Source organism: Lynx canadensis, chromosome X (genome assembly GCF_007474595.2).
Source record: "Lynx canadensis isolate LIC74 chromosome X, mLynCan4.pri.v2, whole genome shotgun sequence".
NCBI lineage: Eukaryota > Metazoa > Chordata > Mammalia > Carnivora > Felidae > Lynx > Lynx canadensis.
This window is the reverse complement of record NC_044321.2, coordinates 121,514,753-121,539,503: the sequence shown is the minus strand read 5'-3', so window position 1 is coordinate 121,539,503 and position 24,751 is coordinate 121,514,753. Positions and strand designations below refer to the sequence as shown.

Genomic DNA, 24,751 nt, shown 5'->3' with positions numbered 1-24,751 from the left:
AGAAATAAAAGGCATCTAAACTGGAAAGGAAGAACTAAATCTCTCTTCACCAATGATCTGAATATATATATATATATATATTTTTTTTTTTAACTGCATAAAACCACCCATAAATCACCTGCAGAGTAGCTAGAAAACAAAGAATTCTGTTTCTATTCACAAGTAAGTAGACAGTAAACATGCAAAGCTATAGTTGAGCTAGCATCAGGGCTCACGCTGGAGAGTCTAGGGGAGACTGTGCAAGAACCAGAAAAGGTCAGTGGTAGAAGACAAAGAAAATCACTTCTTTTTTTTACATTTATTTATTTTGAGAGAGAGAGAGAGCACACAAGTGGGGAGGGGTAGAGAAGGAAAGACAGAATCCCAAGCAGGCTCTGCGCCATCAGCACAGAGCCCGATGTGGGGCTTGAACTCATGAACCGTGAGATCATGACCTGAACTGAAGTCAGACACTTAACCGACTGAGCCACCCAGGAACCCCGACGATATACTATTTAATATTGAGAAGGAACTTTAATGAATGCTGAAACCATTGGCTGAAAGCTTGATGGGAAATAGAGTATCTACATGGTTTCAAAGTATCATCCCACAGATTGTTTGTTAGGAAAGGGAAACGATCACCTTGGTAACACAGAGATCTGGTGGACATCACCTTGACCAAGTGATCAAACTTTTCATCGTCAATTTATGGGACAAATTAGCATTATGTGTCCCCTGATGGATATAGTGGAAAGGACACATCATGCACTCAGTTTTCTCACTAAAAGTGTTTAACCAACATGTCATAATGAGAAAACAGTCACATAATTTAGAATGTGGAACAATCCACAATACAATGGTCTTACACTTTTCAAAATGTCAGTGTCAGGACACTTGGGTAGCTCAGTTGGTGAAGCATCCAACTGTTGATTTCGGCTCAGGTCTCCATCTCACAGTTGTGGGATCGAGCCCCTCACTGGGCTCCGCATTAAAGGTGTGGAGCCTGCTTGGAGCTCTCTCTCTCTCTCTCTCTCTCCCCCTCTCTCTCTCTCTCTCTCTCTCTCTCTCTCTCTCTCTCTCTCTCTCTCTCTCTCTCCCTCTCTCTCTCTCTCTCTCTTGCTCTCTGTCTCAAAAATAAATAAATAAACTTATTTTTAAAATGTTGATGTTGGGGCGCCTGGGTGGCTCAGTCAGTTAAGCGTCCGACTTCAGCTCAGGTCATGATCTCGCGGTCTGTGAGTTCAAGCCCCGCGTCGGGCTCTGGGCTGATGGCTCGGAGCCTGGAGCCTGCTTCCAATTCTGTGTCTCCCTCTCTCTCTGCCCCTCCCCCGTTCATGCTCTATCTCTGTCTCAAAAATAAATAAACGTTAAAAAAAAATTTAAATGTCGATGTTATGAAGGACAAAAAAGATCAGAGACTAGGAGTCTGTTCTCAATTAAAGGAGATTTGAAGAGATAGAATAAATAAATGCAAAGTGTGATTTTTATTAGATTCTGGGTTGGAAAAATTGTATAAAGGATATCATATGATAACGGGACATTTTAAAATATTAGGCTATATTATATCAGTATTACATTCGGTGGATAGGATAATATTATTCTGTGGTTGTAAACAACCTTAGTTTTAAGTTTGACATGCTGAAATATTTGGGAGTAAAATGCCATGATGTTTACGACTTCCTTTCAAGTAGTTCAGAAAATTGTGTGTGGTGGTGGTGGTGGGGTGTGTGTGTGTGTGTGTGTGTGTGTGTGTGTGTGTGTGTGTGTAGAGAAATAGATACAGTAAAATCGCATGATGTTAACAACCGGTGAATCTAGGTGGAGGACTTAAGTGTCCATCACATTATTCTTTCAATTTCTTGGGGTTGCTACCATTTCACAATAAAAACTTGAGGGGAGGTAACAAGGAGTAAGTGTAACAGAAGATGTACAAGCCTCCAAATAGAACATAAACATCTGTTGAAGAATCCCAGAAGAGGGACTTTAATGTTTCTGAAAAGTTTCATCAAACACACCAGCTCTAACAGATGTTTGTAGGATATCTGCCACGTGTGTACGTTATGCTACGTGTCCTGTGTGTGGAAGATACACGAGTGAGCAGGGTCTCTGACTCTCATGGGGCTGGCTGGCACTTGGTGGTGAAAACCGAGGAAAACGGTGGGTAAGCCCGTAGCCAGACACACGGGGACACTGAGCGCTCTGGACGAAGTCAACCAGCTGAGACTCAGGGCTCCGGCAGTGGCTACCCGTATCGGGCGTTTCCTGTGCCCTCACCTGGCAGCAGCCTGACTCCCGCCCCCACAGGGTTCAACACGCAGACGCTGTGTGTCACCTCAGACAGAACGTTCCATTTCACTGAGGTTTTGGCGAGTGGGTGAGAACATTCCATATATAAGGCATAGCTGGAGCAAAGGCCTCCACAGCAGGCATGCCAGGTGCTCTTAATTCTAGAAGTCCGACCCACTTTCCCAGGCCCAGGTGCGTGGGATGCAGTCATCCATTGGCCTCCCGGGGTTCAATCCGGGACTGGCAGAAGGGCTACTCAACTGAGTGCAAAGAGCCGCGTGGAGCGTGCGTGTTGTGCTGGGCATTGCCAGAGGTGCGGGCCACGCTGGGGATGAGGGAGGGATTCCGACTGACACAGTAGGAGGCCAGAGGACTCGATGGCGCAGGCGAGAAGAGAAGAAGCGGAAGGGGGGTTAGCAGGTAGTGTTTTTCCCGTCAGACAACTAACAAATGCCATCTTTCTTCTTTCAGGTTTTTCAGGGAAATCAAGACTCCTTCACACCCGTGGTGAACTCTCTAGACCCCCCACTACTGACTCGCTACCTTAGAATTCACCCCCAGAGCTGGGCACACCAGATCGCCCTGAGGCTGGAGGTTCTGGGCTGTGAGGCCCAGCAGGTATACTGAGGGTACACCTCCAGGCCCTGCCTCCAGGCCCACACCCTCTCCAAATTGCCTTCTGCCTCCCAGCCTGGCCTCCGGGTCATTCCCTGCCCTGCCCTGCCCTGCCTGTGGGCCGAGACTTTTCTATGTGTTTAAACCACACAGCCCTAGGGGACACCGCCCGGAAGCCTCCCAAATTAATTGTCGTGCATCCCGCATTTCCTGGGACGATTGCATTCAATTTAACTCTCCTCCATTTGCTGCAACTGCTCCCAGATTGCTTTTTCCTTCCGAAGCCAGGAGGAAATGAGGAAACTCACCTGGAAAGCGCTCTCCTCCCGCCAGGTCAGATCTCTCACAAACCCTCCTCTTCCTCCTTTGTCAAAGAACAGTGTGTTTAAAGTTTGCAGAAGATAGTCATGATGTAAGCATTTCGGATTGGGCTTCATACATTTGAAATAAAACTCTCACTTGTTTATGATCCCGGTCAAGCATGGAGCAAATCCGTGTCACCACAGCCTTGAAGCCAAAAGGCAAGCCATTCTGACAACCCGCAAAATGTAGATTATGTAAGAACCACTACATGAATGTCTGATATACTTATAGATGGAATTCTCCTAGTTGGTCATCTTGGGGCTTTGCTAGTGGCACACTCTTACCTCGAAAACTAGTGTTTTTAAACTGGGACTCACAGGTGGGATTCAGGAACCCCCAGATTCCATGGCATCATAGACAACATTATGTATGAATGCATACGTGCGGTTTTCTGACAAGATCGTCCAAAGATGTGATCGGAAGTTTAAAGGGGCGAATGCCTTTCAAGAGTTCAATTTCATCTCAGAAGGATGTACAAATAAAGCTATTTGGTCTTAATTCTAATCAACAACAAGAAAAAGATAATACGTTAGGATCACAGAGGGAACTTTGAAGTACAATGACAATGTTCCCTTGAAATTTGTGGTGACCAAGAAAGATAATAATCATAACAGGTTTCTAAAGGGCATATTTTAATATTCCCACAAAGAAACAAGGAAAATACGTGCCCATCTGGGATAGCAGATACAACGTTATATTCTAATCATACACTCATTGGACTCCCTCCCTCAGCTCATTTCCTGCGGAAGCACAACAAAAATGTAACGGAAAATTCTATACCATGACGGAAAACTAGAATCCCACTTACATAGTTGAAATTTCAAGGAGCCGGATGACACCGAGCTGGGGAAAGCAGGGACAAAACGCTCGATCACCCCACCGCACCACAGGAAGCCCCACGTTGGCCTATGCCTCATAGATAAGGCCATGAAGGGCTCCTTACTACTCCTTCCTTCCACCTGCTTACCCCCTTCCCTGCGACCACGCAAACATTTCCCACACGGCAGAGGGCGCTAGAGGCGAGGATAAGCCACAGAGCAGTCGGAGGAAGCCTCCAAAGTTTGCAATCCAGAGCATTTAAAAACAGGAGTGTTAGAGAAAAATGTATTACAATCTCAGAAAAAGCAAGAAAACTGATGCTTTTTGTCTAAGCTAGAGCATTGTCTAAGAGTCCTGCTTGACCCCGACCTGACCTTTTGGGGAATGTAGCATAGCTGTCTCAGCATAATCACAAACTGCAACAGCCGAAGGCACAAGTGGTTCTAATTCTGTAAGACTGTAGGGTTAGAGGTCAATCTGCAGAAATCAATAAATTGTTTTTCTTTATAGCCTGGTAGAAAAGTTAACCCTAAAGGTGATATGGCTTTATTTGCTGTAAAAGGTTAACCACTCTCATGTCTAACTTAATGACCTTGTTTTGACAGTCTTTTCCTATTGGCCAAATGCGTCTCTGTTCCTCAACTGCTCCTGGAGCCCTCTGGTCTTCCTGTTTCCTCAATAACCACTTAAATAAAACCGTGACACATACAAACAAGCGCCTCTGAGAGTTGTGTTCTTACACTGCAAATAAAAATGTGAACAAGATATTAAAAAACAGACGGAGGCACCGAAGAACAGGAAGGACACTTTAGAAAACCTAATTAGTGAGTTAGAAAACCAGATTAAGTTGAACTCAGAGTAGAAAGTGATATCGTTTATGAGAGGTAAACTAAAATTTTAAAAATGAGAAATGGAGCCTTGATCCAGAAGAAGACTTTATATAGAGACAAAAGAGAAATGGGAGTTGCTATTCAATGGCAGTAGAGTTTCAGTCATACAAGACAAGTAAGTTCTAGAGCTCCCCTGGACGATATCGTGCCTACAGGTAGCAATACTGGACTGTGCACTTCAAAATTTAACAGGGGAGGGGCACCTGGGTGGCTCAGTCAGTTAAGCATCCGACTCTCGATTTCAGCTCAGGTCATGATCTCACGGTTTGTGGGATCGAGCCCCACGCTGGGCTCTGTGCTGACAGGGCAGAGCCTGCTTAGGATTCTCTCTCTCTCTGCCCCTCCGCTACTAGCCCTCTCTATCTTTCTCTCTCAAAAATAAATAAATAGACATTAAAACAATTTAACAGGGTAAGCTACGGTTAAGTGTTCTTACCACAATAAAAATGGAAAGTTCCTGAAGGAAAGATCAGATTGGATGTGGTCAAATAAAACAATACGAACAAATTTCTTTGGGATGAAATCATCAGCAACATCATCATCAAACAAATGCGAATCTTCAGATCAGTCTCTTAGTGCCAAGCAGAAAGAAAGAGCAAACCATAGCCTGGGGCCGATGTTAAATCGTAGGGGCAATGAGGTCGATCAGCAAAACAGACACCCTCGGGAGCACCAGAAAATCCACACTATTTGATAATGCTGTTTGAGTGATTTGAAAAATCACAGGGATCATAGCAAGTTAATTATCAGAATATCGGGACGCCAATTCACTCCTAGGACAAATGTAGCTTGTCACTTTAAGTGAACAAATACAACTTTCTGTCACAAACATTTTGTCAAACATAATCTCAAGGTTATAAGTCGACAATCTTTGGAAGATGCATATTACAGCAAGTCTATCTTTGGGGCGCTTGGGTGGCTCAGTCAGCTAAGCATCTGCCTTCCGCTCAGGTCATGATCTCAAGGTTTGTTCGTGAGTTCGAGGCCTGCATCGGATCTTCTGTCCCTCTCTCTCTCTGCCCCTCCCCTACTCGTGTGTGTGAGTGTGTGTGTGTGTGTGTGTGTGTGTGTGTGTGCCCATGCACACGCTCTCTCAAAAATAAAAAATAAAGGGGCGCCTGGGTGGCTCAGTCGGTTAAGCATCCGACTTCGGCTCAGGTCATGATCTCACGTTCCGTGAGTTCGAGCCCCGCGTCGGGCTCTGTGCTGACAGCTCAGAGCCTGGAGCCTGCTTCAGATTCTGTGTCTCCTTCTCTCTCTGACCCTCCCCCGTTCATGCTCTCTCTCTGTCTCAAAAATAAATAAACATTAAAAAAAATTAAAAAAATAAATAAAAAATAAAAACTTAAAAAAAATGTAAAAAACAAGTCCATCTTTTAACGTTAGAGAAACGTTTAGTAAACAGGCTATATAGAAAACCAGCTTTGTGATGACAAGATACAGATTTAGACTTAACTTTATTGTTTATAAACTGACTTGAACTATTTCTAACCTTCTTCTGTGACTGTCTAATCAAAGGCTGATGATTGACATAGCACTCCTAGAAACTTGTGGGTGTGATTTCCATCCAGAGTGTGAACGAAGACTGGAACTATTAAAAAATTTTATTAAGAGACATCTTAAAAGACCTAAGTAATTGGGATTAGAAGACTCAGTGTTATAAAGACGTCAATTCTTCACAGGGGCATCTATAGATTCAACACAATCTCAATCTAAATTCCAACATTTTCTCATTGTGGAATCAAGCATGTGGAAATATAAAAGTCCAAGAGTGGCCAAAATATTCGTGGTACCAAATAGCAACATTTATTTTGTTTTTTAAGATTTTTAAATTCAGGGGTGCCTGGGTGGCTCAGTCGGTTGAGTGTCCGACTTTGGCTCAGGTCATGATCTCACAGTCTGTGAGTTCGAGCTCCGCGTCGGGCTCTGTGCTGACAGCTCGGAGCCTGGAGCCTGCTTCGGATTCTGTGTCTCCCTCACTCTCTGCCCCTCCCCCGCTCATGCTCTGTCTCTCTCTCTCTCTCTCTCTCTCTCTGTCAAAAATAAATAAATGTTAAAAAAAATTTTTTTAAAAATAAAGAATTGCATGCTCCAACCAGTGAGCAAGCCAGGCGCCACAACGACAATTATCTTAACGCCACAGTAATTAAGACAATTTGATGTCAGCCCAAGGACAGATCAATATAGTGGTGGAACATATTAGAATCCCGAAGTAGAGACACATTATAGATGGGCATTGACTTACAACAAAATAGCTCAGCAGAGCAGTGGTACTGGGTCAGTCAGAAATCTATATGAAAAACCGAAATTTGGGGTCTCTGGCTGGCTCAGTCAGGAGAGCATGTGACTCTTGATCTCAAGGTCATGAGTTCAAGCCCCACGTTGGGTATAGTGATTACTAAAAATAAATAAATAAAAAATAAAAACAAGTGAAAGCTATTTTTTTTTTGAAAAATGAAATTTGACCCCTTCCTCACACTATACTCAAAAAAATCAGTTTCAGATTAACTAAAGCTCTGTGAACAGCAAACAAAATTTCTAGCAGGGTCATGTTTCTGGAACAGCACCCCAAGGCCACTGACCGGGAAAGAAAAGTTTGATAAATTTGAATACACTTAGATTCAGATCTTCTGTTCATTCACAGAGTGGGAGAAACTATTTGTACAATCGACAAATGGATGTGTAGCAGGTGGAACTCTCTTATGCTCTTCGTGATATACTTTTTCTGGAAAGCAATCTGTCATTACCCAGGTTGAGCATGGAGATACCCTACGATAATTCTCTTGGGTAATGACGCAGGAGTAGATAGAATTGCCTTGTGAACCAAGAGACAGGGGAGCACTACCCAAACTGGAAAAGCCACCCTTATTGTGTATATTTCCCAGTCGCTTGTTTTAATTGCTGTATCCTATCCTGTTATATAGTATATACCACAATCTATCCATTGCTTTTCTGGCAGAACTCTGACTAGTACCTCATTTATGCTGGTTCATCTATGGAGGTGAGCATCTTTTCTTAAAAATTAACTTGTAAGAGGGGCGCCTGGGTGGCTCAGTCAGTTGAGCGTCTGACTTCGGCTCAGGTCATGATCTCGCGGTTTGTGACTTAAAGTCCCACATCGGGCTCCGTGCTGACGGCTCACAGCCTGGAGCCTGCTTCCGATTCTTTGTCTCCCTCTCTCTCTGTCCCTCCCCCCACTTGTACTCTGCCTCTCTCTCAAAAAAAAATTAACTTGTAAGAGTTCTTTGTATATTAAGGATCTTAACCTATTATCTACCATATATTTTATGAAATGTATTACCTAATTTGTCATTAATCATTTACCTTTCTTTTTAATATTTTGCTCAATGAAAGCCTTACACTTTTATGCAATAAATTTATCATCAGTATTTCCAATTCTAGTTTGGGGGGGTGGTTTTTTGGTTTTGTTTTTTTATTTGAGAGAGAGAGAGAGCACATGCGAGCAGGGGGAGAGGGGCAGAGGGGGAGAGAGACTTTTTTTTCAATTTATTTATTTATTTTGAGAGAGAGCATGCACACAAGTAGGGGAGGGGCAGAGAGTGAGGGGGAGAGACAGAATCACAAGCAGGCTCTGCTCACGGTGCCCATTGCAGGGCTCAAATCCATAAAACATGAGATCAAACACGCAACCGACTGAGCCACCAGGCAGCCCGAGAGAGAGTGAATCTTAAGCAGGCTCCACACTCGGCATGGAGCCTGACATAGGGCTCGATCCTATGACCATGGGATCACCACCTGAGCTGAAATCAAGAGTCGGATACTTGGGGCACCTGGATGGCTCAGTCGGTTAAGCATCCGACTTCGGCTCACGTCATGAGCGTGTGGTTTGTGAGTTCGAGCTCCGTGTGGGACTCTGTGCCTACAGCTCAGGGCCTGGAGCCCGCTCCGGATTCTGTGTCTCCCTCTCTCTCTTCCCCTCCCCCACTCACACTCTGGTTCTCCCTCTCTCTCAAAAATAAACGCTAAAAAAAAGAGTCAGATACTCAACCGACTGAGCCACCCAGGCGCCCCATGGCTTTGGGTTTTGTGACATGCTTAGAGTAGTTTTTTTCCACACCAAGATTATGCAAACACCCACCCATGTTTTATTCTAATATGAATATGGTTTTACTTTTGTTTAGTCCTTGATCTATCCAGAAATTATTTATTTTTGTGTAGGGCTTTCCCTTCAGTGCATCCAAATGAATAGGCAATCATCATGTTAAACCATCTTTTATCATTTATTAAGGTCTCATGCATATATATATATATATATATATACATACTATTGTAAGGTATAGTAGATACCATGTGGCAGGCAAAATATCTTAGAATTCTTCAAGACTAAAAGGAAACAGCTATGTAAGGATGGGTGTTAGTATCAACACAGATGTTTGTACATAGAAAAAGACGCCTCTGTGTTTAGCTGTCAAATAGAGAGAGACTAGGGGAGGGTCCAATGCACAGATGATATCATAAAGGATAGTAGAATTCCATTCGGAACTTCAGAGAGAGACCTTAAGAGAAAACTCTGACCAGCTTCTTCTGCACTCTGAACACTGAACCTAATTTACTGACTTCTTGGCACTAAGTCAATTTTCAGGTAAGTGTCTTCCCACCTGACGTGGGTCTCTCTCTCTCTTCTTTTTAATGCTTATTTATTTTTTGAGAGACATAGAGCGACAGAGCACAGACGAGGGAGGGGCAGAGAGAGAGGGAGACACAGAATCCAAAGCAGGCTCCGAGCTCTGAGTTGTCAGCACAGAGCCCAATGTGGGGCTCGAACTCACAAGCCGTAAGATCTTGACCTGAGCCGAAATTGGACGCTTAACCGACTGAACCATCCGGGTGCCCCAAACGTGGGTCTCTCTACGCCTTATCAAACAACAGATGAATGTATTAGTTATAAATGACTTAAGTAATAGAAAGCCCAAATTAGAATGGCTCAAATAGGGATTATTTTTCTCATACGAAGCAGCCTAGAGGTGAACAGATACAGGTGCAGGCTTAAGTGACTCAAAATTTCCAAAGGGAAAATGGTGACACCGTCTCTTTTCTCGAGACAGCAAAAAGTCTTCCCAGAAGCCACCTGACCCATTTCCGTTACGCTTCGTTGTCCAGAACCGTGTCACCTAACCACTGCTAGCTGCAAGGATGGCTGGGGAAGGCAGGATTCAGCTCTCCTAGCTTCTCCAGTAAGGAGAAGTGAGGAAGCAGAGGGGAGGCGTGCATGGGAGCAAGGAGACAGAGATGACCGTGGCTGGGAGTGGAGGTGGTGAGAGTGGCAGGAGTAGGGAAGGACTCGGTAGGTAAAGCTGACCAGGCTCTTCTGATGGTGGGCACGGGGAAGTGTAAAAGAAGAGTCAAAGACGACCCACACGTTTGGGCCCGAACAGCCGAGACCATTTGCACTCACGGAGCTGGGAAGCTTGAAGGGAGATCTAGACCAGGAGGGAGCGCCGCGTACCTGACCTGACAGAGCAAAGTTTCGTTTTGTGTTGTTTGGTTTTTCTTGGAGGGAGGACGCGTTGTGCCGTGGACACTGACCGTGTTCAGGATTCGACAGTGTGAGTCGGGACATTCTTATGTTCGTGACGGATGAGAAGCTTTTTGTAATACAAACTAAACCACCATTTTCTAACCTTTCAGACGACTCTTTCTGCCTTGGAAAGAGCCAAGGAAAAAGGCGTCTCCTGCTGGCCAAATGAGCTAGGAGTACAGCCGAGGGGCCCTCAGGAGAGTCATGGAACCCCAGAAGCTGGTGAATGTAGGATTTCTGCTGTGTTCCGTGAACTGCCTCTTGTTAGAGACTGTAGCTTCCCCCGCATCACCTTTATCTGCCTCTGAAACACAAGACGCAGCAGGATGGAAACCACGGTCAAGGGGTGTGCTTGCCGTGAGGATGAATCTTCCCATCACCTCCGGAAGACGTAAGATTCATGTCTCAGGTTAGGAAAAGCTGATCTTGTATTGAAAAATAATGTGCACAGGAAAGCAAACTATTGTGGTTTAGTTCAGTTTAGATCAATAAGCACTAACCCACCTATTGTTCCCCAAACCCTTTGCTGAATTGATGAGGTTTGGGGGGGTGACAGTGGGGTTCGTGGGGTCCTGAACCGACGGCCAAGAAAGAATTCTTGAAGACGTCTTTGGTGCAAAACGGTGATTTTATTGAAGCACGGGGACAGAACCCATGACAGAAAGAGCTGCCCCGGGACCATGAGGAGAGACTAGTTATATATAGTATGGGCTTGGGTGAGGTAAAGTCCAGGGGAAGTCTCCAGTGAGAGTTTCACACACTAAAGAAGACTCCCAGGATAGTGGAGGCCTAGCTATTGCCAAGGGAAGGTTGTTTTTCCCTCCAGCAAAGCATCAGCCTTAACACAGTAGGGAGTTCTGGAGAAAAGTTTTACCGGCCAGCCTCAAGTTATTTGCCAACGGGCTGCAGGTTACAAGGAAACTTGGTTCTATCTGCCATTTCCTTCTGCCTTTGTTTCCCCCATCACTATGGAGGGGTGATGGAGACTTAGGGCCTGCAGGACTATGATCTCTATCAGTTAACCATTTGTTTTTCCCTTTCCTTCGTTCTTGGGCAGCCAGGAGCGCCAGAGGAATATCACACATATCCCACCCGGTTGCGGGGGGTGCTGTTCGTGGCCTGTCAGCTTGCCTTATGTTCCCTCATCAGAATGACACGGATTAGGAGTTCACAGTTGGGCAGCCAAAGCCAGAGATGCCAACCTTCTATGAAATATGTCAGAGGCTACTTGAGGACAAAGGGATCATTCAAGTTGCTTGGCGGGGAGGGGCTAGGGAAGACTTGCTTCCAAAGGCCAGCTTCAGACACGGACACATATACTGCTCAGATCTTTTCACGAAGTGCCCTCATGTACAAGGAGGCGAAGATGATGTTCCTCTGAGGGTACTTTTTAATTTTTTTTTTAATTTTTACTTATTTTTGAGAGAGAGAGAGAGAGTGGGGGAAGAGCAGAAAGAGAGGGACACACAGAATCTGAAGCAGGCTCCAGGTGCCGAGCTGGCAGCAAAGAGCCTGATGCGGGGCTCGAACTCACGAACCAGTTTGATCATGACCTGAGCCAAAGTGGAACGCTTCGTCGACTGAGCCACCCAGGCGCCCCATGGGATACCTTTTTTTTAATGTGTATTCCTTGGATATCTGAGAGGCACCACAGTAAAATCATTAAGTATATGGGCTCTGGGCAACCATAAGAGCACGATATCTGGGACAGCTGTGTGAACTTGAACCAGGGTTCAAATCCCAGTGTTATCCCTTACTTGATCTCTCATCAGTGAATGTCTATGCTTTTTCTGCAGAAAACCACAGGTCCTGGCTGAGCAACTTCAGGAATTACTTGCAGGATCGCATCAAGAACTCCATACCTTCAGCAGCCATTTTTGCTTTTCTGATCACCGCAACCATGATGGGGATCCTCTGTTGCCTCACGTAAGCTGCTCTGGGATGAAGAGAGGGAAGGGGAGCTTGAGGGAGAGGCAGGAACAATCAAGTTCCCCACCAGCCTGTACAACTATAATTAAGGGAAAGGTTTTTTTAAATTTTTTTTAATGTTTATTTATTTTCGAGAGAGAGAGAGAGAGAGAGAGAGAGACAGAGCACGAGTGGGGGAGGAGCAGAGAGAGAAGGAGACACAGAATCTGAAGCAGGCTCCAGGCTCTGAGCTGTCAGCACAGGCTCAAATTCACCAGCCATGAGATCATGACCTAAGCTGAAGTCGGACACCCAGCCGACTGAGCCACCCCAGGCGCCCCTAATTAAGGGAAAGCTTTAAAGAAGGTAATTCTTGTTTCATCCAACCCACTCCATCCATTACCAATGACTTATAGGTGACATTGAATAACCAGTGTTTATAGCTCATCTTTTTTTTTTTTTTCTAACTTCGTTAACTCCAAATGTCTTTCCCTTTGGTTTAGGAATTATACATGGAAAATATCTAATTACCTATGTGTTCAATTGCCTGAAACTCGGCCACAAAATTTATCTATGTAAATCATATGAAGTCAGAGATTCGTGAAATAGTTAACAAAATAAACATAGCTAGGAAAACCTAAATTTTAGTAATTGTCTGGTGGGTCAATGCTATGGTGGGAGACAGAGTCCAAGGCAGGGAACCTATGAAAACATGAGATGGGATTAAAAAGGCTTTGCCTGCTAAAGGACTGTTCAAAGTGCATAAACTAATAAAGTGACTGAGGGCAGAGATCGGGTTAAGGGTGTGGCGTCCCCGCCTAAAGCTCCTGATAATCTGAAAAGATCACACGATCAAGAACCCTATCTAGGAAACAACAACCTTGGATATGGTTACGGACACAGAACTGGAGCCAAACAGAAGTCAGCTAGGTTTTCGAGAGGCGCTTATTGCCAAAGAAACCATGAGCCAGAACTAAATGAGCTGTCTGTTGTTTGAGCCTTAAAATTGTATTTGGGCTTCTGACCTTGCATGAGAAGGACACAGGCTTCGGAGTTTCCCAGGGTGGCTCCCCGGCACTTGCTTCAGATGCAGCCACAATGACTAGTAGGGAGAGCCTCCCAGCAGGTGGGCAGTGGGCCCTGGAGCTTCTCCTGGAAAGCAGACCGGGCCTCATCGGCGTCTGCCCGGCAGGGTTCCGGCGCTACTGCTGAGCCAGAACTCTGTGTGGCGCCCATTATTCCTTTGCCAACGGGCATGTTCACGGTGATTAGACTCTTCCTGCTCCCTCATTGTATTTGGGTTGTGCGGATCAGGAGCAGATCACCTGTTTAACTGAATAAGTCGCTTAAACCAAGAAGAAAGAGCTGCACCCAGAATTGAGAGAACCAAGCTTCACCCAGGTACTCTGTACTTCGAGCTGGACACACCGATGGATGAGATTTTGGTCTTGGGGGAACATGGTGCCACAAATCAGGTGTTCTGGAAGCAGTGAGACAGGAATTCGGCGTGCAGGACATTATCAGGGATCAACACCTGTGGAGGGTAGGGGGCGGAAGGGAGAGGTCGAACTGCCTCGCAAGCCCAACGAAGCCTCAGGTGACCCCAACAGAGTCATCTCACGTTAGCCTGATGTGGCCGATACTTTATAGAGGCTGTGTGTTGACAGCTGTCTCAGCAGCCGGAGAAACAAGGCCGTTCTCAGGGGGGGAACCCGAGTGGCGTATTTCCGTGCGCACCACAGGGTGGGGGCATGGCACGTATGGAAGGGAAAATGAAATCGATTTCGGGTGGCCGGTAACACAGGCTGCGGAAGACGCCGGCAATGTGTTCACCAGGTCTGCTCCTTCTTCCCAAGCACAGAGAAAGGCTGCATTTCCCAAGTAAAGGAAGCCAGGACTCAACTCAGGGTGTATCTGATTGTCTATCTCTTGAAGTAGATGGCTCACCCTGAGGAGAAAACCCAGTAAGCCCTTGCTGGGAACAAGCAAATGGCTAGTGAAAGACACCAGTGAGGACAGTGAGGACAAGAGGGAAAGCAAGATCTAGCAAAACAAAACAAGACATTGATGAAAAAATCTAAAAGGAGAGAGGGAAAACAGGATAAACAAAGCCAGCACCATTAAAGAGACTTAGTTGATTTAAAAAACCTTATTTAGGGGTGCCTGGGTGGCTCAAGCATCCGACTTAGGCTCAGATCATGAACTCGCGGTTTGTGAGTTTGAGCCCCACGTCAGGCTGTGTGCTGAGTGTGGAGCCCGCTTAAGATTCTCTCCTCTCTCTCTCTCTCTCTCTCTCTCTGTCACAGGGCACCTTAGTGGCTCATTCCATTAAGTGTCTGGCTTCAGCTCAAGTCACGATCTCATGGTTTGTGAGTTCGAGCCCCGCATTTGGGCTCTGTGCTGACAGCTGAGAGCCTGGAGCCTGCTTTGGATTCTGTGTCTCCCTCTCTCTGTTCCTCCCCCACTCACGCTCTCTCTCTCTCTCTCTCTGTCTCTCAAAAATAAATAAACATTGCACTGTCTCTCTCTTTCTCTCAAAAATAAAGATTAAAAAAATTTTAATAAAAGATAAAATACTTTAGAGAAAGCAAGATTAAAGGAAAAAATGATATATGCAGGGGACACATAATTAATTTCTTCGTAGAAGACAAGCAAAATAATACAACAGGAAAAGACACTCAAGGTATAATTTGTTTTCATGTTACAGAAATAAAGGAAGATTTGAGTCTATGATCATAAAGGGCACATGAAGCCCCAGGAATAGTAGAATCTCAACAACACTGATTTTTTAAAACTATATTTCACCGTAAGGATTGGAAAGAGTTTCTCTCTGCCTCTTTATCCTCTATACTCACCTATACACCACTAGCTGAAGCTGTAAAGAGGGTTAAACTAGATGCTTTGTTGCCTGAGGAAATCAGAGAACTGTGTATAAGGAAGTTTTTGTGATGGAGCCCTGGGCCTCGGGCTGCGTGCTGACAGCACAGAGCCTGCTTGAGATCCTCTCTCTCCCTCTCTCTCTGCCCCTCCCCCGCTCACGCTGGCTTGCTCTCGCCCTCTCTCCGTCTCAAGGAAATAAGCATAAAGAAGTTTAAAAACCTTACGAAATGTCCATTACCTGGTTAAAGAAACAACTTAAGGATAATCTCGTGGAATCATATTCAGGAAATATTATAGTGGAAAAAGCAGGTTATGACAGAGGATATACAATTGAAACCAATTTGTTATTAAAAACTGTATGCACAGGGGGAAAAAAGCTTCCAGGGATGTCACCAAAGTATCAGACGTGGGTCATCTCCTTGTGCCGGCGAACGGGCAGCTGTGATTCGTTTCCTATCGCAGCTGCTACTGATTTTCACGTTTCTTTTCATCTAACTGCACTTCCCGGGCTTTTCCACAACAAATTGTATTGCTTGATTAGTAAGGTTTTTAAACTTTTTTATGCTTATTTCTTTGAGAGGGAGAGAGGGAGAGAGCAAGCCAGCGTGAGTGGGGGAGGGGCAGAGAGAGAGGGAGAGAGAGGATCTCAAGCAGGCTCCGTGTTGTCAGCACGCAGCCCGAGGCCCAGGGCTCAATCACAAAAACCGTGAGATCACGACCGGAGCCGAAATCAAGAGTCCGACACTCAACCGACGAAGCCACCCAGGCACCTGTGATTAGTAACCTTTTTTTCAAATGTTTATTTTTGAGAGAGAGAGAAAGCAACAGTACGGGAGCAGGGGGAGAGGGCAGGGAGAGAGAGAATCTCAAGCAGGCTCCGCAGTGACATCACAGAGTCCCGGTTCAGGTCTTGAACACATGAACCATAAGATCGTGGCCGAAGCAGAAATCAAAAGTTGGATGCTTAACTGACTGAGCCACCCAGGCGCCCCTGATTAGTAAGTTTTTTAAAAGATACTTTAACAACAAAAGAAGATGGGTGCCTGGCCGGCTCAGTCATTAGAGCATTCAAGTCTTCGTCTTGGGTTGGTGAATTCCAGCCCCACCTTGGCAACAGAGATGACTCAAAAAGAAAATCTTTATTGTGTTATTATCATTATTTTTTTTTTAATTTTTTTTTTAAATTTTTTTTTTTCAACGTTTATTTATTTTTGGGACAGAGAGAGACAGAGCATGAACGGGGGAGGGGCAGAGAGAGAGGGAGACACAGAATCGGAAACAGGCTCCAGGCTCTGAGCCATCAGCCCAGAGCCCGACGCGGGGCTCGAACTCACGGACCGCGAGATCGTGACCTGGCTGAAGTCGGACGCTTAACCGACTGCGCCACCCAGGCGCCCCCATTATTTTTTTTTTTAAAGAGAGACATAACAAGCAGGGACAGGGGGACAGGGGCAGAGGGAGAAAGATAATCTTTTTTTTTAATGTTTTATTTTTAGTTTTGAGAAAGAGAGAAACAGAGCACATGTGGGGGAGGGCAGAGAGACGGAGACACAGAACCCGAGGTAGGCTCCAGGCTCCGAGCTGTCATCACAGAGCCCCATGCGGGGCTCGAACTCACGAGCCGCGACATCATGACCTGAGCCGCAGTCAGACGCTTAACCAACTGAGCCACCCAGGTGCCCCAAATAAAACCTTTTTTTAATTTTTTTTTTTTGAAAGAGAGTGTGTGTACGTGCCATGAGCAGCAAAGGATCAGAAAGAGAGAAGCCCAAACAGGTTCTAGGCTCTGAGCTGTCAGCCCACAGCCCGACATGGGGCTCAAACTCAGAAACCGTGAGATCATGACCAGAACCGAAGTTGGACACTTAACTGACTGAGCCACCCTGGGACCCCATGACAAAGAGAGAGAGTCTTAAGCAGGCTCCACACTCAGCCCAGAGCCTGATGTGAGGCTCGATCCCATGACCCTGGGATCATGACCTAAGCCAAAATCAAGAGTTGGACACTCAACCGACTGAGCCCCCAGACTCCCTCAGAACACAATCTTTTAAAAAAAGAACCAGAGGTGGAACCTCTGTTCTGTTTCTACTTTTTGAGTGAAAATGATTTCCCAGTGGAAATTCGTGCATACATACATCCAAAAGAAGAAAAGCCACGTGACCATACTTGTACATCTACCTCCAGCCTCAACTACACAATTCATCAAAGCATTTTGTCTGAATGAAATCGTGTGGTTCATATCAAAAGAAGGCTTTGTCTAAAATCATATCCCGGGGGGTGTCCAGCAGCTTAGTCGGTTGAGCCTCCAACTCTTGGTTTGGGCTCAGGTCATGACCTCGAGGTTTGTAAGTTTGAGCCCCACATCAGGCTCTGCGCTGACAGGGTGAAGCCTACTTGGGATTCTCTCTGTCTCTCCTTCTCTCTCTACCCTTTCCTCTCTCTCTCTCTCTCTCTCTCAAAATAAATAAATAAAAACTTTAAAAATCATATTTTGGAAAAGGTAATGTAATTACAAAGTAACTCTGTGCAGACCAGGAATTCAAACCTCGTTCATCAGTTTCTCTTCTTTTCCCAGTATTCTTGTAGGTGAACCAGTCCAATGAAGCACTAGAAAATTCAGTTGGACAACTGTGGTGTTTGGCTTGCTGGATTCCGAGGGAGTGCAGAGTGTGCTATTTGCTTACAGTAAGGAGGTACCTGTTGGTTAAAATTAAATTGTCTTCCATGTTTACCTTTGCCTTTATTTTCTCCTTTAAAACATGCGATTGAAAAATGGGAATAGCCTTATTGCCATTTTGATTATAAAAGTAATATATATTTTATTACAAAAAATTTCCTAAAATAAGAAGAAAAAGTACCCGTAATGCCAGTGGCCCAGAAATAAATATTGTTAACATCTTGGCACATCTCCTTTCAAACTTTTTTCTATGCTTGTATTACCAGTTTTCCAAAATCTTTTATTTTATTATTTTCTTAACGTTTATTATTTATTTTTGAGAGCGACAGAGAGACAGATTGCTAGAGGGGAGGGGCAGAGAGAGAGAGAGGGAGACACAGAGTCTGAAGCAGGCTCCAGGCTCTGAGCTGTCAGCACAGAGCCCGATGCAGGGCTCGAACTCATGGACCGCGAGATCATGACCTGAGCCGAAGTCGGATGCTTAACCGACTGAGCCACCCAGCCCTCCCCGCCCTTTTTTTTTAAAAGAAGGATATCCATCATGTCACACAATTTAAGTTTATTTATTTATTTTTGAGAGAAAGCAAGCAGAGGAGGGGCAGAAAGAGAGAGAGAGAGAATCCGAAGCAGGCTCTGTACTGTCAGCACAGAGCCCGACACGGGACTGTAACCCATGTATACAGTGAGATCATGACCTGGGCTGAAACCAAGAGCCAGAGACATTTAGCCGACTGAGCCACTCGGGCGCCCCTCCCAAAATCTTTCCTGTGAAACAACAGTTCTGTTTTAATAAATGTTATGAGCTAGGAGGGCTCAATCAATGGCCAACGAAGTTTGAGAGGTGCCAGATTAAACATATTTAAGTCTGCTTTTTTAAGATTTTATTTTGAGGCAATCTCTGCAGCCAACATGAGGCTCAAACTCACAACCCCGAGATCAAGAGTGACGCACTCCACCGACTGAGCCAGCCAGGTGCCCGTAAGAGTGTTTCTTTGCTCCAGGACTTCCAAAGGCCTTTTGAAAGGCTAACATGACTCTCCACCAGAGGGTATGATGTGCGGTATTTCCCAAACAAATCTGAACATGGGATTTGTTTTTATGGATTGATCTGCACTCTTTGAGAAATGGATGCGTGTGCACACAGTCACAACCTGGTTTTTTTCACATAGTGTCGGTAAATATATGTCTATACAATTTTAAGTGTCGCATAGTACTCCTTGCCATGGATATGACATAAGTCATGTAACCATTTAGGGTGTTTCTACTAGTTTACTATTATAATGTATATTATAATATGATACTATTATAAATGTAATGCTGGTAATAGTTGTACAAATTATTAATTTGCTTTTCCCCTTTGCTGTTCTGAGTTTGAAATCATTCATTCGGTGGATACTTACTGAACACATACTGTGACTCAGGCACTGTTCTGGGCAGGTGACAAAACAGACACTAATCCCAGCTCTCGTGGAGCCCTGGGCTGGTGGAAGGATCCAGATCACTCCGGCAAATTGGTGAACCTCCAACAAGACGTGTTCCAGGCACAAGGCGCAAGAGGGTACACATGCTGAGTCAAGAGTACCCCCTCTGCATTCGAAAGCAGCAAAGAAACCAGAGCAAGTGAGGGCAAAGTAGGTCCTTGTGGGCCGTTGGAAGGATCCTGGGGTGATAGGGGAGCCAACAGAAGGTTTGGAGCAGAGAAGGGATGTAATTTGATAGACGTTTTATAGCGTCATGTCAGCTGCCATGTTGAGAATATAGGGGGCCAAAGACAGGAGCAGGGAGACCAGTCAGGTGAGAGATGACTTCACTTGGACCCGGGTGGGGAGCAGCGGAGTTGCGCAAAGTGTCAGATGCTGGAGAGGTCGCGAGGGGAGAATCGGGCAGGATTTGATTCCAAGTCAAATGACGTGCGGGAGAGAGGGAGGCTCCCAGGGGGCCTCCCAGGCTTCTGACCCCAGCGAGTGAAGGGAAACCTGCTGCAAGTTAGGAATTTCCCGCACGAAAAGAAAGACTGAAGTGGTATTTGACTTGATACTGAGGTGAGATCTAGGGAGCCGTCAGCCACAGGCCACCCCGCAGGCCAAGGTGAGCTCGGTTACAGAGGCTGCTGATGAAACCAAAAGGCTGTGCTAGAGGCTAACAGGGGACCAGAGGGCCAAGGGAACAGATTTGGCGTTCCCCTCCCCCTTGGCCCCTCCTCGCCCCCAGGGCAAGCCCTGTCCTGTCTTCTAATCCCACAGCCTCACCTGCTTTCAAACTGTATGCACTCTTCAGGGGGTTTCTCTGTTTACTTGCTTTATGTTCTGAGATTCTGCCACGTCGATGCTTATAGACGTGACTAAGATTTGCACCCGTCCTGTCGAATGGCCTATTGCCTGAGAAGAGCTGGACTCACTTAGCCCATCAACCGTAGAAGGACATTTCTACTGTTTCTGGGGTTCGTTTTCTCTTCTCGACAAAGCTTCTAGAAGAGCATGTCTCATAGTGCGCACGGACAAGAGTGTCTCTAAGGAATACAGCCTGTGATTGACTTGCTGGGTCAAAGGGTAAGTGCATGCTGCATCATCAATGCCAGCTTCCCAGAGTGACTGCACGGATTTACACTTCCTGCCAGCGTTAGTGGGAGTATAATGTTCCCATGATCCCACATGCTTCAGCACATGGAATATCAGGAGTCTTCTCCCCGGGTAGATGAGAGGTTGGATCATCTTGTGCTCTTACCCTGCATTTCCCTGATAACCGATGAGGCTGAAGCCCTTTCCCTGTCTTTATGGATCATTCGATTTTCTCTCATATGAAATTCCTGTTAGTGAATTTTGCCCATTTTTCTCATTTGTAGTGTTGTTTACCCATCTGTAGGAATTCTTGATATATTCTGTATACCATTGTTTTGAATGTGATTGAAGTGAAAATGCCTTCTCCCAGCTAGAAGATTCGATTTTCACTCTTGCTAGGATGTATTTTCAAGAGGATGTATTTGCTTGAAGGTAGACAAATTCACCCATCACTTTCTTCTAAGAAATCCTTTTCTATCCCCATGTCATAAAGGAAGTCTCCTGCATTCCAAAAGTTTTGCACGTTTGCCTTTCACATTTAAGTCCTTAAACTACTCCAATTAATTTTCGTAGGGTGTGAGACCGAGTTCAATTTTATTTTCTTACTATTGTGAGAAGCTATACTTTTCCACTCTTGAACCTTGAACTGAATTTCGGTGCCTAAAGGCAGTTCTCGGAATTGAGAGAAGCAGATACCTGCAATAAATTCCAAGAAGCAATAAATTCCAAGGAGCAGACCCAGATTCTGAGCACTGAGCACCCCTGAACCGGAACCGGCCGCCCAGGAAAGCCCGTGAGGCAGGCTTTTCTCTGAGTCAGCTGACTCGGTCGGGGGTACTTTTCCACCCTGAGCCTCCATCAAAACTCTAACTAAATTTTGCTGGAGGAGTCACCCTCTCTGAAGTTCTTCTGACTGCGGTAGTTTGGATAAAGTGTTAGTTTTCACGTCTAACAAGTCTCAGTTTTCATTCTGATAATATGCATCCCCGATATGCCCAGTACTACCTAGTGCTAGTCTGCACTTTCCCTACGGCTCTACCTGTTAGGGTCTTGGAACTGCATTGGATCTATAGGCCGACGGAACCTTCCAAACCGTGAATATGACTCAGCTCTCCATTTTGTAGCTCTTCTTTAATGGATTCTGGCTACACGATATACAGTTACATGTATTCCTAGGTATTTTTCATTTTACATGTCACACTGAATGGCATCTCTTAAAATTATATTTTCTTTTTTGAATGTTTATTTATTTAGAGAGAGAGGGGAAATAGGGAGCAGGTGGGAGAAGGGTAGAGAGAAGGAGAGAGAGAATCCGAAGCAGGCTCCGCGCTGTCAGCGCAGAGCCCGACGCGGAGCAAATTATATTTTCTGTGTGTTGTTGGTGTATAGAAGTGTGATTGATTTCTGTGTAATGACTGTAGCCAGCAACCTTACTAATACCACTTATTAATTTTAATAATTTATTGATAGATTTTTAAATACTTTACAAAGACAATAAAATATCTGCAGACGGTGACAATTTTGTTTCTTCTTTTCCAGTCTTTATAGCTTTTATACTTTTATTTTTACCTGACTCTGCTGGATACGACTTGCAATACAAAATCTTAAAGGAAACGCATTTAGCTTTTTACCACTAAGTATATTTCTTGTAGATTTTTTACCAATAACTTTTTTTAATGGAAGATTTTTTAAATGGCTATTGTATTTATTTTGAGAGGCAGAGAGAGAGGGAGAGAGCTCAAGTAGGGGAGGGGCAGAGAGAACCCCAAGCAGGCTAGGGGAACCATGAAATCATGACCTGAGCTGAAATCAAGAGTCAGACATTTAACCGACTGAGCCACTCACGTGCCTTACAAATAACTTTTAAAGATCAGGTTAAGGATGCTCCCATCTATGCCTAGTTTGTTAAAAGTTTGTTTTTTACTACCAAGAATAGATGTTGACTTCGATTGAATATTTTTCATCTACTGAGATAGATAATAGGATTTTCCCATTAATATGTTAACATGGTAAATTTGGGTTAATACATTTTCTTTTTTTTTTTTTCTTGATTAATACATTTTCTACCATTAAGCTAATTTTGAATTCAAATACTGAAGGTTTGGGACCAATTTGGTTATGTGCAGTTTCTGCCAGATCGCACCCCCTGGGGCCTTTTCTTGTTTGTGTGTAGTGATTTTTTGTATTTTACTGTGAGCTGCAGGGGCAAACTGTACTGACAAATTCTCAAGGGAGAATTTTTGTTTAGCCTCTTGTGGTAGGCACAATTAGTAGTCCTGCAGAAAATAGATTAGTGGTCGCCAAGGGCCAAGGACCAGGGGGCTGGGGAGTGACTGCTAATGGGGCTGAGGCTTCCTTTGAGCGTGATGAAAATGTTCTGGAATGAGAGAGTGGTGATGGTTCTACTAAAAAACACTGACTTGTTCACTTTGAATGGGTGAATTTTATCCCGTCTTGGGCTAGTCCTCAGAGGAGGCCTGCTTCATGGGGAGGTGGGGAAAAGGAATCCTGGTTTGGCTCGGAAGAAGTGAGGTCACGTGTACTGTGGTTTCTCTACCCAGACGAACGAGGCAACTCTAGTTCTGAATATATTCTCTGTGCATAAAGGAAGGTCCAGACGGTTCCAGAGCAAACTGGGGAGGGTTGCTCCCTCTGGAGAGTGGGAATCGATGAAGGGTGAGTGCAACTGCTGGCTAAGAGGTCGGACGCATGTCCAATTGTAAGACAACGCTTTCCTCACTAGTGGTACCAGTTTTGACTCCCAGCAGCAATGTTCAAGAACTCACGTGGACTCATATCGGCTCTAACACTTGAGATGGTAAGACTTTCTCAATTTTGATAACTGAGTGGGCATACAGTGACGTCTTGACTTGCATCTATCTCCCTGGTCACTAACAAACTTGAACATCTGTTTGTTTATTGATCATATGTATTTCTCCATATGTGAGATGTTTATTTCCTGTTTTTTACCCATTTGTCTACTGGATTATTTTACTCTTTTAAAGACTTTATTTTTAAGTAATCTCTACCCCCAACGTGGGGCTGAATCTCACAATCCCAAGATCAAGAGTCACGTGCTCTACTGACTGAGCCAGCCAGGTGCCCCTCTACTGCCTTTTTAAATACTGTTAATTTATAGTCCTTTATGTATTTATAACAGGAACTGTTTGTCATTTGCCTATACTCAAAATGCTTTCTCTCAATGCACATGTGGTCTTTTTTGCTTTTTGGTTTGTTTTTTGACAAGTAAAAGTTCTTACTGTTAACAAAGTCAAACTTATCAGCGTTCTGTTTTATAGTCAGTCGTTTGTCCGCATTGTTTAAGAAATCTTTTCCTATCCCCCAAAGTAAGAGTTCTTTGCTGATGTTTTGTTTCCAGAGCTTTTTGACATTTAAGCGTGTTTTTGACATTTAAATTCTTTTTTTTTTTAAATTCTTTTAACGTTTATTTATTTTTGAGACAGAGCGAGACAGAGCATGAACAGGGGAGGGGCAGAGAGAGAGAGGGAGACAGAGAATCGGAAGCAGGCTCCAGGCTCTGAGCCATCAGCCCAGAGCCTGACGCGGGGCTCGAACTCACGGACCTCGAGATCGTGACCTGAGCTGAAGTCGGACGCTTAACCGACTGAGCCACCCAGGCGCCCCTTGACATTTAAATTCTTAATCCATCTGGAATAGATTGTTTTTGCAGGAAGAAGGCTCTAATTTTATCTCTTTCAATATAAATAACCATTTTCCAGCTTCAGTTAATGAAAGTCTTTCTTGAGTTACCTAACACGCCAAGTGCATCGTATACCACGGTTGTACACGTGCAGGGTGTGTCTGCGTTCTGTAATGTATTGCGTTGCTCAGTTAGTATATCCCTGCACAAGTATCATACCCTTAATTTCGATAGCACCCTCTTTCCTTGTCCGTCTCTGTCTCTGTGTCTCTCAGCTTTCTATACTTCCTTTAGGGTAATCTTGGGGAAGGGAGCCATCAATCATGTGATCTCAGCCTCTTAACAGAGAAAACTGCGTGATGTCCAAAGTCTTCCGTTGGACTTTCTCCTCGTGGCTATATGGTACTGGAAGGTCCGCATAAGATTATACAGAGCAATGAACTGCTTATAATAGTGTGAGGTTACTAGCCTCGGGAAAAGGGGACCAGGTTTGGGTCAGGTAAAGGTATCTATGGATGTAGACAGCCCTGAGCCCTGTAAGCCCAGTCAATGTTTTGTTCAGAAACCCTTCCATGA

The 24,751-nt window shown here is 44.8% G+C and overlaps 2 protein-coding genes across 3 annotated transcripts in view; both read left to right on the top strand.

Moving 5' to 3' along the window:
* The window catches only part of F8 (coagulation factor VIII), a 127,620-nt gene extending 122,843 nt beyond the window's left edge, over window positions 1–4,777 (top strand). For both annotated transcript variants that reach the window (XM_030305332.1, XM_030305330.1), the window contains one exon: window positions 2,737–4,777. In XM_030305332.1, the coding sequence (XP_030161192.1) occupies window positions 2,737–2,892 (156 nt within the window). In that variant the 3' untranslated portion in view covers window positions 2,893–4,777. The remainder of the gene's footprint in view (window positions 1–2,736) is intronic.
* Window positions 4,778–10,695: 5,918 nt separating this feature from the next.
* On the top strand, window positions 10,696–17,882 carry SMIM9 (small integral membrane protein 9). The gene is made up of 3 exons (XM_030304901.1): window positions 10,696–10,900; window positions 12,288–12,417; window positions 17,855–17,882. The coding sequence occupies exons 1-3, from the start codon at window positions 10,696–10,698 to the stop codon at window positions 17,880–17,882; spliced, it is 363 nt and encodes a 120-aa protein (XP_030160761.1).
* The last annotated feature ends 6,869 nt before the right edge of the window (window positions 17,883–24,751 follow it).